Raw genomic sequence first — 14609 nt, 5'->3', positions numbered from 1 at the left:
ACAACTAAGTTAAAACATTTTGGGAAGTTGAATTAACCATTTCAGCAAGCCCTTTAAAGTCATTTGGGTGCCATTTAACAAATGAGCGTTCCAGTGGGCTATGCCACTTCATTTCAGGAAGTAACTTAAGCCCTAGGAAACTATGACTCATGGTCTGTTTTGTCCTCAACACAGGAAAATTTAAATTCCAGACCTATGCACCCAAGATTCTAAAAGGGTCCCTTTGCCCTTTGTTAATTCCAAAATAAACAGACCTATTATTTTAGGCCTGTTATACTAAAAGACAGGAAAGTGGGGAAAAACAACTAAGAAGACCTAGATTGTTTAAGGTTTTTATATCAGGTCAATTTTATATCAGGTCAATTCACATTTTTTTCTTTTCTTTTCTTTTTTATTTTTTTGGAGACAGGTTCTCACCCTGTTTTCCAGGCTGGGTTGCAGTGATGCAATCACAGCTCACTGCAGTCTTGAACTCCTGGGCTCAAGTGATCCTCCCACCTCAGCCTCAGCCTCCCAAGTAGCTAGGACTACAGGTGCACTACTACACCCAGCTAATTGTGTAGTCTAGTATAGTGCACTACACTAGCTAATTGTGTAGTACACTAGGTAATTAGTAGTACACTACTATACTAGCTAATTGTGTAGTACACTACACTAACTAATTGTATAGCTAGCTAATGGTGTAGTACACTACACTAGCTAATTGTGTAGTACACTAGGACTACAGGTGCACTACTATACCCAGCTAATTGTGTGTGTGTGTGTGTGTGTGTGTGTGTGTGTGTGTGTGTAGACAGGGTCTTGCTATGTTACCCTGGCTGATTAAACTCCTGGCCTCAACTGATCCTCTTACCTCAGACTCCAAAAGTGCCGGGATTACAGGAATGTGCCACCATGCCCAGCCCTCAATTTACATTTATTTCAATGCAATCTCATACTATATGCCACTCATATAGTATGCATGGAGAAGCTGTGTGCATAACAAAGGCCAAATTCTTACCAGACCGTATTTCTCATGAGTGTGAAGCTGTTACTCAGAATAATTTAAAGTTTACCCAGAACTTCATGGTGTGATTATTCAATGAAACCTTCCATTCCTCCTTCATAATGTATCAGAATCATATATATATATATATATATACAGACATATATATAAATTTCACTTTTCTATGAGCTCAGCAAAATATACTACATATCATTGTTACATTTTGAAAAAAGTATATGTTTATAAATATGTATATTTTGGGTCAAAATAGGAGAGAATTATCTTGCCCCAACACTGATAAAAACAGTAAAGGAAGTTTTTAGAATCATGTCCAGAGAGTTTAAACAATAGAGCTGGTATCTATTTTGTAGAAGTGACCTAGCTGAAACCTTTCCTTGAGGCAGGGAGCTTGAACTAAATTGCTTTCTGCTGTATAATTCAGCAAATGTATAATTAGAAATGCAATTTTGCCAATCCACCAAATAAGCCCACATTGACAGACTCTCACCCCACACTGGTTGAAGCCTTCTCATAGACTTGGGTCTTGAGTTTACATGTCATGGAACTTAACTTAAATGGAAATTCTGGAGTTCCTCTTGGGCTTCAGAGCATTTGGAAGTTACTTGCAAAATTTCACATACAAATATATAATATGCTCAGACTTTGTAAGTGTAGGCATCTTTTTCTTCAAGTAGTAAGATGGACCTTAATTTGCAAATCTGTATTTGAAAGATCATGACACTTCCCCAGTGAGATTAGACCACAGATAGTATCGTGGAATTTTTAACTGAAAGCTTTCGACAAATTATGGACTATTAAATGTATTTCATCTCAGACATATCCGTCTTGCCTTCCAGAGTTCCAGTTACATTGGTGCATATTTATCCTTATAAAATATGTTCTTTAAGAATTGGTTAGAGCTTCTTGACAAAGACCAAAAGAATCCAAAGGTTAGGACCAGACACTAGTCCAGGGATTCACAAACTATAGCCCACAGGTCCAGTCTGACCCACTCTCTTTTTTGTAAAGAAAAGTTTTATTGAAGCACAGCCATGCTCACTTGTTGATGTTTGTCTGTGGCTGCTTTCACACAAGGACAGCAGATTCAACTAATTGTTACAGAGACCACGTGGTCTGCAAAGCCTGAAATATTTACTACTTGGACCTTTACAGAAAAAGTTTGCAGAACCCTGCTTTAGTCTATGCATCTACCTCAGATATATGTGTGTATATATATATATATATGTATGTATCTATAGATATCTATGTATATATAGATATCTATGTGTATATATAGCTATCTATGTGTATATATAGATATCTATGTGTATATATATCTATATGTATATATAGATATATATACACACGCATATACATATACAATATACTTTATATTAATATATAGTATAGGTATATATACACATATATACATACACAATATAGTTTATATAAATATAGTATAGATATATAGATATATACACATATACATATACAATATAGTTTATATAAAATATAGTATAGTATAATATAGTATAGTTTATATAAAATATAGTATATAGTATAGTATATAAAATATAGTATACACACATATACATATAAAATATAGTTTATATAAAATATAGTATATCATATCATATAAATAGCATTTTATTCTTCTTGTCCCCTAAGATTAATAAACAACGTGAAGATAAGTGAATTACTATTGATAGCAATTTTATTTCTGAATTCCAGAAATATAACAATGATTGGTGGATAGGAAGGCTGGTGAAAGAGGGCTGTGAAATTGGCTTCATTCCAAGTCCACTCAGATTGGAGAACATACGGATTCAGCAAGAACAAAAAAGAGGACGTTTTCACGGAGGGTACGTTCCCATCTTTTCTATGCACTTTTTTTTGGTCAGAAAATTGGGTGATATTTTCAAGGGTGTATGCTTTCAAAGTAGAAGATACTTTTCTGTGTGCAAGGTGTTTCCGAAACTGACACAGAAGAGTTCCAGATAGTTCTCTATCCTCTGTGCATGCTGAAGCCTAACACCACTGGAGACCATATAAATTCCATGGCAGAGACTGTTTTCTGTGGCCTCAGCAAGCCCTCCTTGGAACCCAAGCTTTCCTCTAGGAGAGTCACTTCGGGCATTCTTTCTCCACACAGTGAGCGGGAGCTGACCTGAACCAGCAGTATGGCTCCTCTTGGTTCGCTTACAGAGACTCTCCCTTAAGTGGGCACAAAATATGATGGTATGTGCAGGTCCCGGCACTGATAGTACCTTCTCCACCCCAGGCTTTTTGTGGCATCTCTTGTCTCCTGGTATTTGGATGAAGGCAGCTTCAGGTGAATCAACCTCTAGTGAGCTACTGAAGTAGGCATGTAGATCTCAGAGTGCAGGTATTTAAAGGTCCCAGGAACACAAGCACAGCTTGACAGAAGAGAAACCAAATCATCCTGAGTCTGCATGTATTGTGTCGCAGCCTGCACTGAAGCATTGATTTGATATGTGTTACAATTTTTTGAAAGTTCTAAAATAGAAGCAGCTCTTTCTCTTGACCCTCAACCTCTGTTTTCTGTTGAATGCTTTTCTATTTCAAAAAACTCCTGTGTTCTTTAGGCACCTACCTTTGTCATAATAAGAACCGCACCAACTGTAATAGGAGATCACAAAAGTATAGTTACCCCACTTTTAATTATCAATCTTTTTTAGCATATAACTTGCCAATACTATTATTAATATTAATCCCTCTTGTCCCTTGTATTAGTTTGTTCTCATACTTCTTCTTCTTCTTTTTTTTTTTTTCTTAGCATCTCGCTCTGTCGCCCAGGCTGGAGTGCAGTGGCGCAATTTTGGCTCACTGCAACCTCCGCCTCCCAGGTTCAAGCGATTCTCCTGACTCAGCCTCCTGAGTAGCTGGGGTTACAGGCATGCACCATTGCGCCTGGCTAATTTTTGTATTTTTGGTAGAGGTGGGGTTTCATCATATTGGTCAGGCTGGTCTCGAACTCTTGACCTCGTGATTTGCCTGCCTCGGCCTCCCAAAGTGTTGGGATTACAGGTGTGAGCCACCGTGCCCGGCCTGTTCTCACACTTCTATAAAACTGGATAACTTATGAAGAAAAGAGCTTTAATTGTCATGGTTCTGTAGACTGTAAAGGAAGCATGGCAGCATCTGCTTCTGGGGAGGTCTCAGGGAGATTTTACTGGTAGCAGAAGGCCAAGCGGGAGCAGGTGTCTTACGTGCCTGGAGCAGGAGGAAGAGACGGGGAGGTGCCACACACTTCTAAACAATCAGATCTCACTATAACTCACTCATTGTCACAGGAACAGCACAAGGAGATGGTGCCAAACCATTCATGAGGGACTGCCCCTATGGTCCAGTCACCTCTCACCAGTCCCCACCTCCATCACTAGGGATTACATCTCAACATGAGATTTGCGGGGGACACAGATCCAAACCATATTATCCCTTTTTTTCTAAAATTTTGTCTTCCATGCCCCTTTTTAGACACATGGGGAGCATGTGTTCCTGTCTTGGGGTCTTTGCATTTGCTGTTTTTTCTTACTGGAACCTTTTTCTTCACTCTTACACCAGGCCACTCCATCTGCTTTATATCTTTGTTAGGTATCACCCTTTCAGTGACCCCTTTCCTGCCAACTGTATTTAAAATTGTACCCACTCCCCTTCCCTGTACTTCCCATCCCTTCCCTGACTTAGTTTTGTCTGTTGCACTTATTACTGTCAGAAATATTATATATTTACCTATCTATCTTGTTTGGTATAAGCTGAGCATCCATAATCTGAAAAGCTGAAATCCAGAATGCTCCAAAATTTGAAACTTTTTGAGGACTGACATGATGCTCAAAGGAGATGCTCATTAGAGCATTTTCGATTTCAGACATTTGGATTAGGGATGTTCAACTAAGTATATAGTGCAAATTTCCGAAATCTGAAAACAATGGAAATCCAAAACATTTCTGCTCCCAAGCATTTTGGATAAGGGATATTCAACCTGTACTGATATGTCCTACTAGTATATGACTCAATAAGGGAAAGGATTTTGTCTCCCCAATGCCGCTGTCATATTTCTACTTTCTAAAACAGGGATGTACAATCAATATTTGTTGAATAAAATAACTGAATTATTATCATTTTCAAAGTTTTATTGTTATTATTATTTCTTAATTGTTACAGTCATGGGCCATATAACTTTTTTGTCAAAGACAAAAAGTAGGAAGGTGGCAGCTCCCGATGGCATTTGTGGGCTTCAGGGAAGCTTCCAGAGCACACCTGAGGAGACCAGAGTTGAGGATCTTCTATTTAAATAAATAATATTTTTCGTGACCAATTCCCTACGATCAGTTCTTAATTCTGATGCCCACATAATCATCTTGTAAGAAGAAATGATTTCTCCGGGTCTGACTGCTTGTTTTGAGCTGTGTTTGACATCTGACTGGCACATTGTGCCTGGTGTTAGGTTAACAAGCAGTTCATAAGACCATTCCCGTCAGTGACGGTTTTGCCTGATTTCCGCACTGAGTAACTAGAAGAGATGCTTTTGCAAAGTATTCCAGGTCTCGGCTAGTTCTCCACATTCTCTTAGAAATGAGGTCAAAGAAAACATTTGGATAGATTCTTAAAGTTCTTTATAGCAGAATTTGGTGTGTTTTGAGTTATTTAATAGGATGAGGGCCAAAGAAAGCTTTGTACTCTCAAGTTCTATTTTCAAAGAATCTGGGGAGTGAGTCTTTAGTTCCTTTTCTATATCCTAGGAAATCAAGTGGAAATTCTTCTTCAAGTCTTGGAGAAATGGTATCTGGGACATTTCGAGCAACTCCCACGTCAACAGGTGAGGGTTGTAGTTAAACTCTTTTTCATACACTGTATTCCTTTTAAAAATATTTGAACACACATGCAAGTATTTTTGCTAATTTGGAAACAATTTGAAGGCTTAATTTAAAGATTTCTCTAATTAATATTTCATTTCTCATTTGTTTTCTATGGTAATTTGATTTCATTTAAAATGGTATTAAAAATTCATGTCATTAGAATATAATTTTGAAAAATCTTATTTACCCCTCAGAGTTAATAACTGTCCATTGTGTAAATTGATATTCAAAAAATTCATTATTTTACCTAAGAAGCGGACAGAGTTTAAGATGGTGAAGGCCAATAAAAAAAGGAAAAAAATTATGCAGACTCTCAAGAAAATGCTGTTTTCAGTCTCCATGTGGAATTTCAGGATGTATTAGTACAGCCCGAGCTGAAAGGGTTGAAGCAGAGAGTAAGGCAGGGCCCAAAGGAGGGAGGGTCTCATTTACATTTGGACAGCAGACAGCCAAGCCCTGGAATTAATGGTAATGAAGAGATATTGGTGGCCTAATAGGGAGTTGTGGTACATTTGGAAACGATGGAGTTATTCATGTAGGAATTTTTCTTCTACCACATTCCCTGATTCCTATCAGCTAATTTCATTCTGGCCTAGAACTGCTGTTGCATTAGGGCATCCAGTGTCCTAGTTACCAATTCCAATTGTATTACCAATTTGGAATGGCAAGTCCAAGGCCCTATTCTGGCCTACCAAAACTGGAGGCAACTGGATTGGTTCTGGAGTGGTTCTAAGTGTCTGGGTCCTTGTTCATGTGAAGCCCTCTTATCTACAGGACACTGAACCAAACCAGGTTTCTGAGTTGTACCCAACTAGACTGGAGCTGCTTGGATGTCCACAGAATCGCTTTAAATCAGTTATTGAGTATATTTTGCTTCGTTCCCATTTGTTGGACATTCAGGACATTGAACACTTTAGCTATTACAAACAGGAAAGAACAGGAATAACTCATTATAAAAATCTGAGGAATAACTGGTTATAAATGTATTTGAAATTTAAAAGCAAGATAGTAGGGAAAATGTGCCAATATTCTAGAAAATGGGCAAAAATGCCCAAGGGACTGCAGAATTATGAGTTAACAAATATAAAAATAACTATTGATTGAGGTGATAGTCATTTTTGCCCAAGTGGTTATTCTGTTTCCTTTTATGAAATTGCATTTGTCTACCTTGTTCCCAGCAACACTGTGCTGTGTCCAGCACGGGAACAACCCATGGTGAATGGCTGGCCCGGAACTTCCAGTGTTGCTCTCAACTCCTGTACCCAACTCCCACCCAGTGAGAAATCAGGATATAAGGTCATTTGTACCAGGGAGGAAGCTGTCTGTTTTTCATACATCTTCAAAATTGACGTGTCCAGAATGAAATCATAAGGCAGGTTCTCCAAAGTGGGCGATAGGAAGGTGGTGAAGATAATTACAGGGACAAATGGGTACATTCTTCCATCTTTTAAACTCATGTACTGTCATTTGCAGAGATTACATATTTTGATATGGCTCTCATTATTGTCTTTTAGCAAAACAGAAGCAAAAAGTGGTAAGTTGTGTTTCCTTTTTAAATCTACTGTTAAGGTTCCTATATATACATGCCTGCAATGCTCCATTTCAGTGACCCAAGTGGCTATAAAATAAGGGAAGAGCCTCCTCGGTGGGGACTTCGATAATCATTTGTCGTTCAACCTGAGAATTATGAATGTTGTGGCTGTGGAGAGGCATGCTCAACCTCACCTTGTCACGCGTGTCGAATCATCTTTTTCAGACGGAGCACATTCCTCCTTACGATGTTGTGCCGTCAATGCGTCCGGTGGTGTTAGTGGGGCCGTCACTGAAAGGTTACGAGGTACAAATATCATCTGTTACTCTTCAGTTCTTGATCGAGCACCCAGGAGACAGTCATGTTGACGCTTGCTCCTCAAGGGTCTGTTTCCACGTGGGTCCTGATGGAAGCCAGTGCTCAGCACGGGAAGGCAGGGGGTACCGTGTGGGGCTCATGAGGCCCTCTGCCCTTTCTTTCCTCTGTTGCACACTTCTCATCTTTTATGTATTACATTGTTTAGAAATACCTCCCTCAAAATATTTACAATGGGAAGATCTGGTCAAAGATTTGCTGTACATTAAATGCAAAGAAAAGGACTTTATCTATCTTGACCATTCTCATTATTATTAGAAGTAATAGAGAATGAACAGCACAAGAGGACAAACAATCAATCTTCCAGCAAACCCAAACCTTTAAAGCCCAAACAGAGTTCACCCTGCTGGGTTTTTAAGATGATGGCATATGCCACCAAATCCTTCTCTGCTTATTTATTTTAAAGGGCACATGTTTTAAAAGACCACTAAAAACATTAGTGAACTTTGGAGATTAAACAAAACCATGTGACAAGGAAAAGAGTAGAGACTTCGTTTCAGATGTTTGTTTTGACTTTGTGCTAGCTTGGATTAAAAAATAGGTAGACGTGACATTAAACTCTGAAGGTGAGCAGCCTCCAGGGCACCATTCCCATCGAGCTAGGACAATGTGTGGCACATAGTAGGCACTCAGTACACATTTGCTGAATGAATTAATGAATCGCTTTCAGGCAGATCTAAGAATCCTGGCTCTATCCGCCTCTCTTTCTCTCTTGTCTTTCTCAGAGTTGGGAATGTCAGAGGGATGAGCAGGAGAGTGGTCTACAAAAATCCAGCCATGGGCATGGAGAATTTCTGCCAACATACACAAACTAGCAGGAAGGCTGAGTCCAGTGCTGGCCTCAGTTCTCTAGCTGCTCCTCACTGGAGGCAGGCACAACTCAGGCGTGCCAAGGATACCCGGCACCTGTGTACAAAGCCAGCCTGTTGTCTCCTGGCAGCAGTTCTATCCCCTAACGAGGGAAGAGGGAAGAGGGAAGAGGGTCTGGTGAACACTGCTGGTTTATTCCTCAACACCCTGGAGGAGAACCAAGGGGGGTGGAAATTAGCAATTGCACATGGTTAAGCATGAAAAACACCTTCCATGGTAACCTCCCCCTAGGAGACGAATGGCTACAATAAGGTCTTGGCTCATAGTGCCCTTCCCTCCCTCCTCTCTCCCTTTTGACTTCTCTCTCTCTCTCTCTGTGTGTTTGCCTCATTCTTTTTTTCTCACCTCTGCAAAGGTAACAGACATGATGCAGAAAGCCCTCTTTGATTTCCTGAAGCACAGGTTTGATGGGAGGTGAGAAATATAGATGTTTTTGTATTTTTATTTTCCTTTAACCAAACTTGTGTGATAAATTGAATTGTAGATCTATGTTTCCAGAGATTTCAGAAGTTCTCTAGTTAAAAGTTAACTCAGTATTCTTGGGAAGAATATAATAAAAGAACTCTGAAAATATGAAGTATAACATTGAGTCCCCAGTGAAGAAAGGACCATGAGAAGAAAAATAAGCCATTTGTTTTATTTAAATGTATATATCTTTATTTTCTCAGTTATTAATAATTTCATACCAAAATGTTTTTTATGAAAAAATATTAATTAAAATATATAATATTTCTCATGAGTATAGTGGCTTGCTGGTCAAACTAGGCAGTATTTGGGAATTGTGTGTGTGTGTGTGTGTGTGTGTGTGTGTGTGTCATATGAAAGCATAAATGTCAAGTACTGAATTTCCTCAAAAGAAGAGAGTGAGAATTATTTTAATCATAAGCCTCCCAAAGTGATCATTTTGTAGGGAATAGTACTTATTTGGATATTTATTATAGTTGTGGGTTGTTTTTATTAGAAATGTCCTTGTTATTTTATTGATCTTTTTTTAATGTATTTTACTATGATCCATCAACAATATGGCTCAGGCATTAGCCATTAAATAATTTTATCATTTAAGTTTTGTGAAAAATTCTAAAGAAAGTTTCTCTGTTTTGCAGAGAAATGGTAAAAAGCCTGTATTGACTCAATTCTAAATATTAAGCTCTTTCACAGTGCTGAATGCAGTCCATGTAAAAATAACCACATGAAAAAACCTGAGATTTATCAGAAATGTAGGAAATTTAAATGGGGTGCATCAAAAAGTATGGGCAAATGCATCCAATTTATTACTGTAGGATTGAAGAAAAACATCACATTCTTTATTTTTGAAGGCAGTAATTAAGCCACTCACTTTCTCTTTGCTAAATTATGAGAATCCACTAAATGCACGAAATAATTTTAAAATGTAAAAAAACTTCAGATAGATTTTAATAAATTGGTATATTAAGAACAAAAACAAGCATGGTATTGCTTTAAATATAAATTGTATGCATTTGTTAAAATAAAAGCTTTCTGGATAATTGGGTAAAATATTCATTAGTTTCTGGAACAATATAGAAAGTTAGTAAACAGATTTTAGTTTAAGAAATAAGAATGCTTCTAGGTACATTAGTATATAGGTCAGGCTGCCTTAATAAATAGACCCCAAAATGTGTAGTGATTCAAACACAATGGAAGCTTATTATTGCTCACTTAACAGTCTGAAGCAGGTGTTCCTTGGCTGGGAGGGAGGATAGAGTTGGGGGAGGGGAGAATTGGGCAGAAAGTTTGTTCCCTCTGTCATTTGGGGCCCTTAGCCCAGGTACGATGTCTCTAGTCAGCTTGCCCGGCCTGGAGGTAGCGCAACTGACATTTCACTGGTTAGAACTTGGTTATGTGGTCATACTTAATTGCAGCGGAGGCACTCTTGCAGTCCAGGAGGAAGAGGAGATAGAATTTGTTGAATCAATAATAGCCTTCATCACATTCATCTACTGGACAAAGGCTTAATAAGAAAGATGTATTTGTTCCATTTCACTCTCTTTAAAAAAGAAATAGGCAGATAATGAAGTAGCTTCAAAGAAAATAAGTTAAAAGCCCTGAATCCTAGAGCATTGGAGTTGGAAGGATACATAAAATGTCTTTTAGACTAATCTCATTTCTCCAATAACCACAATCAGATAGACAACCTGCTTCTGTTTGAAACGTTTGGTTATTGGGATTACACTTTCTAAAAAAGCATTGCAAAAAAATAGCTGAACTCTGACTTTGTAACTTAATAGGGCTGGTCTTGGTCTTGCTGTCTGATGCTCTGGCCTTAACCCTAACCCTCATGCAGGTCCCTGTGGATTGAAGGCAGCCAGCATGCCTTGGTCGCACGTGCATAGTTCCTTCAGATATGTATGGAGTCACATGGTTTCAACCTGTGGAGCTGTTACCTAAGGCAGTTCTGAGCAGTGCCGAATCCACTGGCCCCATAACAGCCCTATCTGAACAAATCCCATCCCATAAGACAGTGTTAGATTATTTTGGTCTATAACATACTTATACACAACAGTGCTGTTAAAGGTTTGCCTTCAAGAATGAAGAATCTGATGTTCTTCCTCAATCCTGAGGCCCAGAAAAAGGGAATTTATTTAATTATAACAGCAGAGATTTGTCTTGAATCAAGTAGAATTGTTTGCATCCGTTACTGTACACATACTACTGAAGTTGGTTTTAATAGAAATTGAATGCTCAATCTCAAGTATTCATGGGGTCTGATGACATGGCAGAGGGTCTGGAGGAAGAGCCCAGCAGTAGCAAAAGTAATAGCTGAAGAGAGAGACTTAGCCCTGGAGAAATCTGATATATTTCTCCAGCAGGAGAAAGATAGGTAGATATTAAAGGCGTGAGGGGTGAGAGAATGGACTTGATTTCAAATATTAAGAGGCCAGGCAGCAGAATGAACAATAAGGAGTTCCTTGGTTGAGTGTATGTGGAGACTTTGATAAGAAAGAAATTCGCTGGTAGCGTCACACTGACTCTGACATGTCTTCTTCGTGGGGAATATCGTTAGGTTTTGAGCTATAACATCATGCTGCATTATGTTTTACCAATTGATACAAGGAGAGAAAAAAACAAATAGTCTTTAATTGAAACCAGCCAAGAGAACAATGACAAGGAAGGCTTTAGCACAGTGACACGGCATAAACAATATGTTCTAATGGAAACCTACTCTGTGTTTCATGGGCTATGAATGCAGTACGTTAGACAAAATAGGAGAAAGTCCTATTTTTTTCAGAAAGTACAAAGAAGGGATCTGTTGGCTACGAGGCTTTCTTCTTTAATCTGCTTTTCAGATCTTAGTAGAAAATAATTCAACAAATTGGATGAAAGTCCAACAGTTTGACTATTGCAGAATCGTAAACTTGGGATTTTTTTGATACCTTAGAAATTATTTGAGTCAGTTTAGAGCTACTTATTATACAATTTTATTGCTATAGCTGCTATTGTGGGGCCTAACTGTAATACATGTAAGAAAAACAGAATACTAGGCTGGGCGCAGTGGCTCATGCCTATAATCCCAGCACTTTGGGAGGCCCAGGTGGGCAGATCACCTGAGGTCGGGAGTTCGAGACCAGCCTGACCAACATGGAGAAACCTCATCTCTAATAAAAATACAAAATTAGCCGGGTGTGGTGGCGCATGCCTGTAATTCCAGCCACTCGGGAGGCTGAGGCAGGAAAATCACTTGAACCTGGGAGGCAGAGGTTGCGGTGAGCCAAGATCATGCCATTGCACTTCAGCCTGGGCAATAGGAGCAAAATTCTGTCTCAATAAAAAAAAAAAAAAGAAAGAAAGAAAGAAAAAGAAAAACACAATACTAAACAGTTCCTGAGCGCCCTCTGTATTTTTGAATATCTACATGAAGCAATGATTCCTGTGCTGACGACAACACAGTGGATACACAATGGGCATGGAGCTTCTCTCTTCATTTCACACCACAAATATTAATTGGGGATTACCCATTTGGATGAGGTTTGTTCAGCTGGCTGAATCTACCATTCACAGGCTGAACAGCCAGCAGTCAAACCAGTTGCAGTTTGTTGACCTATGCCAATCATTTCAAATCCCCCAAAAAGTTGTTACTTTAGGCTTTTGACAACTGGATCAGATCAACTCTGTGATATTTATTGGACAATTTGTAACTGATAATGATCATGGCCAAAAATCTTAGATGAACATCATGTAACCTACACAGATAGGATCTCAAGCTAAAGGATGCTTTTAGCCTAAGAACACATAAAGGGAAAAAAAGGGCTTGAGAAAGAATTTGAAAGAAAAGAAGCTAAACATACAACTTAGGGAGACTCAAAGCGATCGTATTTATTAATAAAAAGAAATGGGAACAATTGGTGCTGTCACAAGGCAACCAAGCCATATAAGAATGAAGATAATTTCTAATTGCAGTCAACAAATGGAAAAAGAACAGCAGCAACTTCTGTTTCGTAATCAATTTCATTCTCCTATGCATTCTTCCTACTGTTTTCTATTCAAATGCAGACTCATAAACAGCCACTCAAACACCAGTAATAATTAATTGAACACTTGAGTGTCAAACTTGAATATTTAAATTAGTAGGTTTTGAGTACAATGTATCTGACCTGATTCTCTCACCCACATTTCACGGACTCTGGGAATGAGAGGGGTCATGGTAGACTGCCCACTTTTGAGAGTAGGACATAAGGAAACTATCTCCTTCGAGTCTTTAAATCTCCAATAATTGTTTGCCTTGTGTACATTATATATGTGTTTATTAACAGAGGACACTATGAATAATTATTTAAGAATGCACTTTTATATATAACCTTATTTGCTCTTAATGGCAACCCCATGAGATAGTTATGGCAAAGCTACTATTGCCATTTTATTGATTAGGATACTGAGGTCAAAAGATGGAATGACTCATGCAACTACCAAGACAAAGATCCAGGAAGATACTCGGGTCTCCTGTGCCTTTCCATTCTCCTGAAAGTGCACTGTTGCATTCTTCGGAACACTCTTCCCTACTAATACCAGAAGTTTTCAAAAATTATTATACTGTCTGGGCTGCATATTGGATGTAGCAAGGATAGAATATAGACAGATCTTACAGCTGTTACATTACCAGCGTGGAAATACAAATTATTTTTTAATGAATCTGTCATAACTGAAAGTAATATCTTTCCACAGAAAATCACAGAAAACTAATACAACTCATGATGGATTGCAGAAGTTAGGATGAATTCTAAAGTGGAAATAAGCAACAATTGGGGTTCAGATTTACTATATTTAGGGAATGATGTTTGCTAGTTTTCAGGAACATTCGCTGCTACATCCAGTCTGCTGGGGAACTAAACTCCTATTAGTCTTTTACCTACTGGCCAGCAAGTCACAGAAAGTTTTCCAAGGGAACTTTTTAGAGATGTATACCAAACAAGGTACATGGGAATGCTGAAACTAGGGGGACTAGCTGAGACTAGGGGGTCTCAGCATAGCAAGAAAAGAAGTAGAAAGGATACCACTTTAAGTTTAAAAAAGTATATAAGCTAGATAGTATTCAGTTGTGAATGTGATTGCTTTTCTGGAGAGCCTTTTATAAAAAAGAATTTTGGGTTTGGTGTCTGGTTTTGATAATAATAAGCATCTATGCACAGAAAAGGGAAACTCCTATTTTGTCTTACTGAAGGTTTTCTAGGGCTGTGCATGTCTTCTTCTGAGCTCTGTTTTATGCATGTGTATTTTTATTAATCAATAACTTGTATTAGCAAACTAACTTGTATTAGCAAATAAAATGAGAAAACGTGCCCTTTATTGTCTGCATCTTTCCCTGTATTGGAACACATGAAAAGGTTTTTTTCTGAATTTTTTCAAACTTTGGTCGTGTTTGAAAATAGCTTTGTAAAGGTACTTTTATAACTCAGAAAAAAAAAAGTGTGAATCTGATGATAATCCCTTCAGATTTGAAGAACCAAGAGTCTCT

The 14609-nt window shown here is 38.3% G+C and overlaps 1 protein-coding gene across 10 annotated transcripts in view; it reads left to right on the top strand.

Annotated features, from left to right (window-relative positions):
* Window positions 1-14609, top strand: part of CACNB4 (calcium voltage-gated channel auxiliary subunit beta 4) — a 263187-nt gene that overhangs the window by 219917 nt on the left and 28661 nt on the right. For 5 of the 10 annotated variants that reach the window (XM_003309288.7, XM_515833.7, XM_001138599.6 and 2 more), the window contains 5 exons: window positions 2717-2847; window positions 5749-5825; window positions 7380-7399; window positions 7622-7702; window positions 8997-9055. In XM_003309288.7, coding sequence (XP_003309336.1) covers window positions 2717-2847; window positions 5749-5825; window positions 7380-7399; window positions 7622-7702; window positions 8997-9055 — 368 coding nt within the window. The remainder of the gene's footprint in view (window positions 1-2716; window positions 2848-5748; window positions 5826-7379; window positions 7400-7621; window positions 7703-8996; window positions 9056-14609) is intronic. The other 5 variants (XM_024354849.3, XM_024354850.3, XM_024354851.3 and 2 more) reach the window with 2 other exon arrangements.

This window comes from Pan troglodytes, chromosome 13 (genome assembly GCF_028858775.2).
Source record: "Pan troglodytes isolate AG18354 chromosome 13, NHGRI_mPanTro3-v2.0_pri, whole genome shotgun sequence".
In the NCBI taxonomy this organism is placed as follows: Eukaryota; Metazoa; Chordata; class Mammalia; order Primates; family Hominidae; genus Pan; species Pan troglodytes.
Note: the sequence above shows the minus strand (reverse complement) of the source record. Positions and strands in the feature narration are given on the sequence as shown.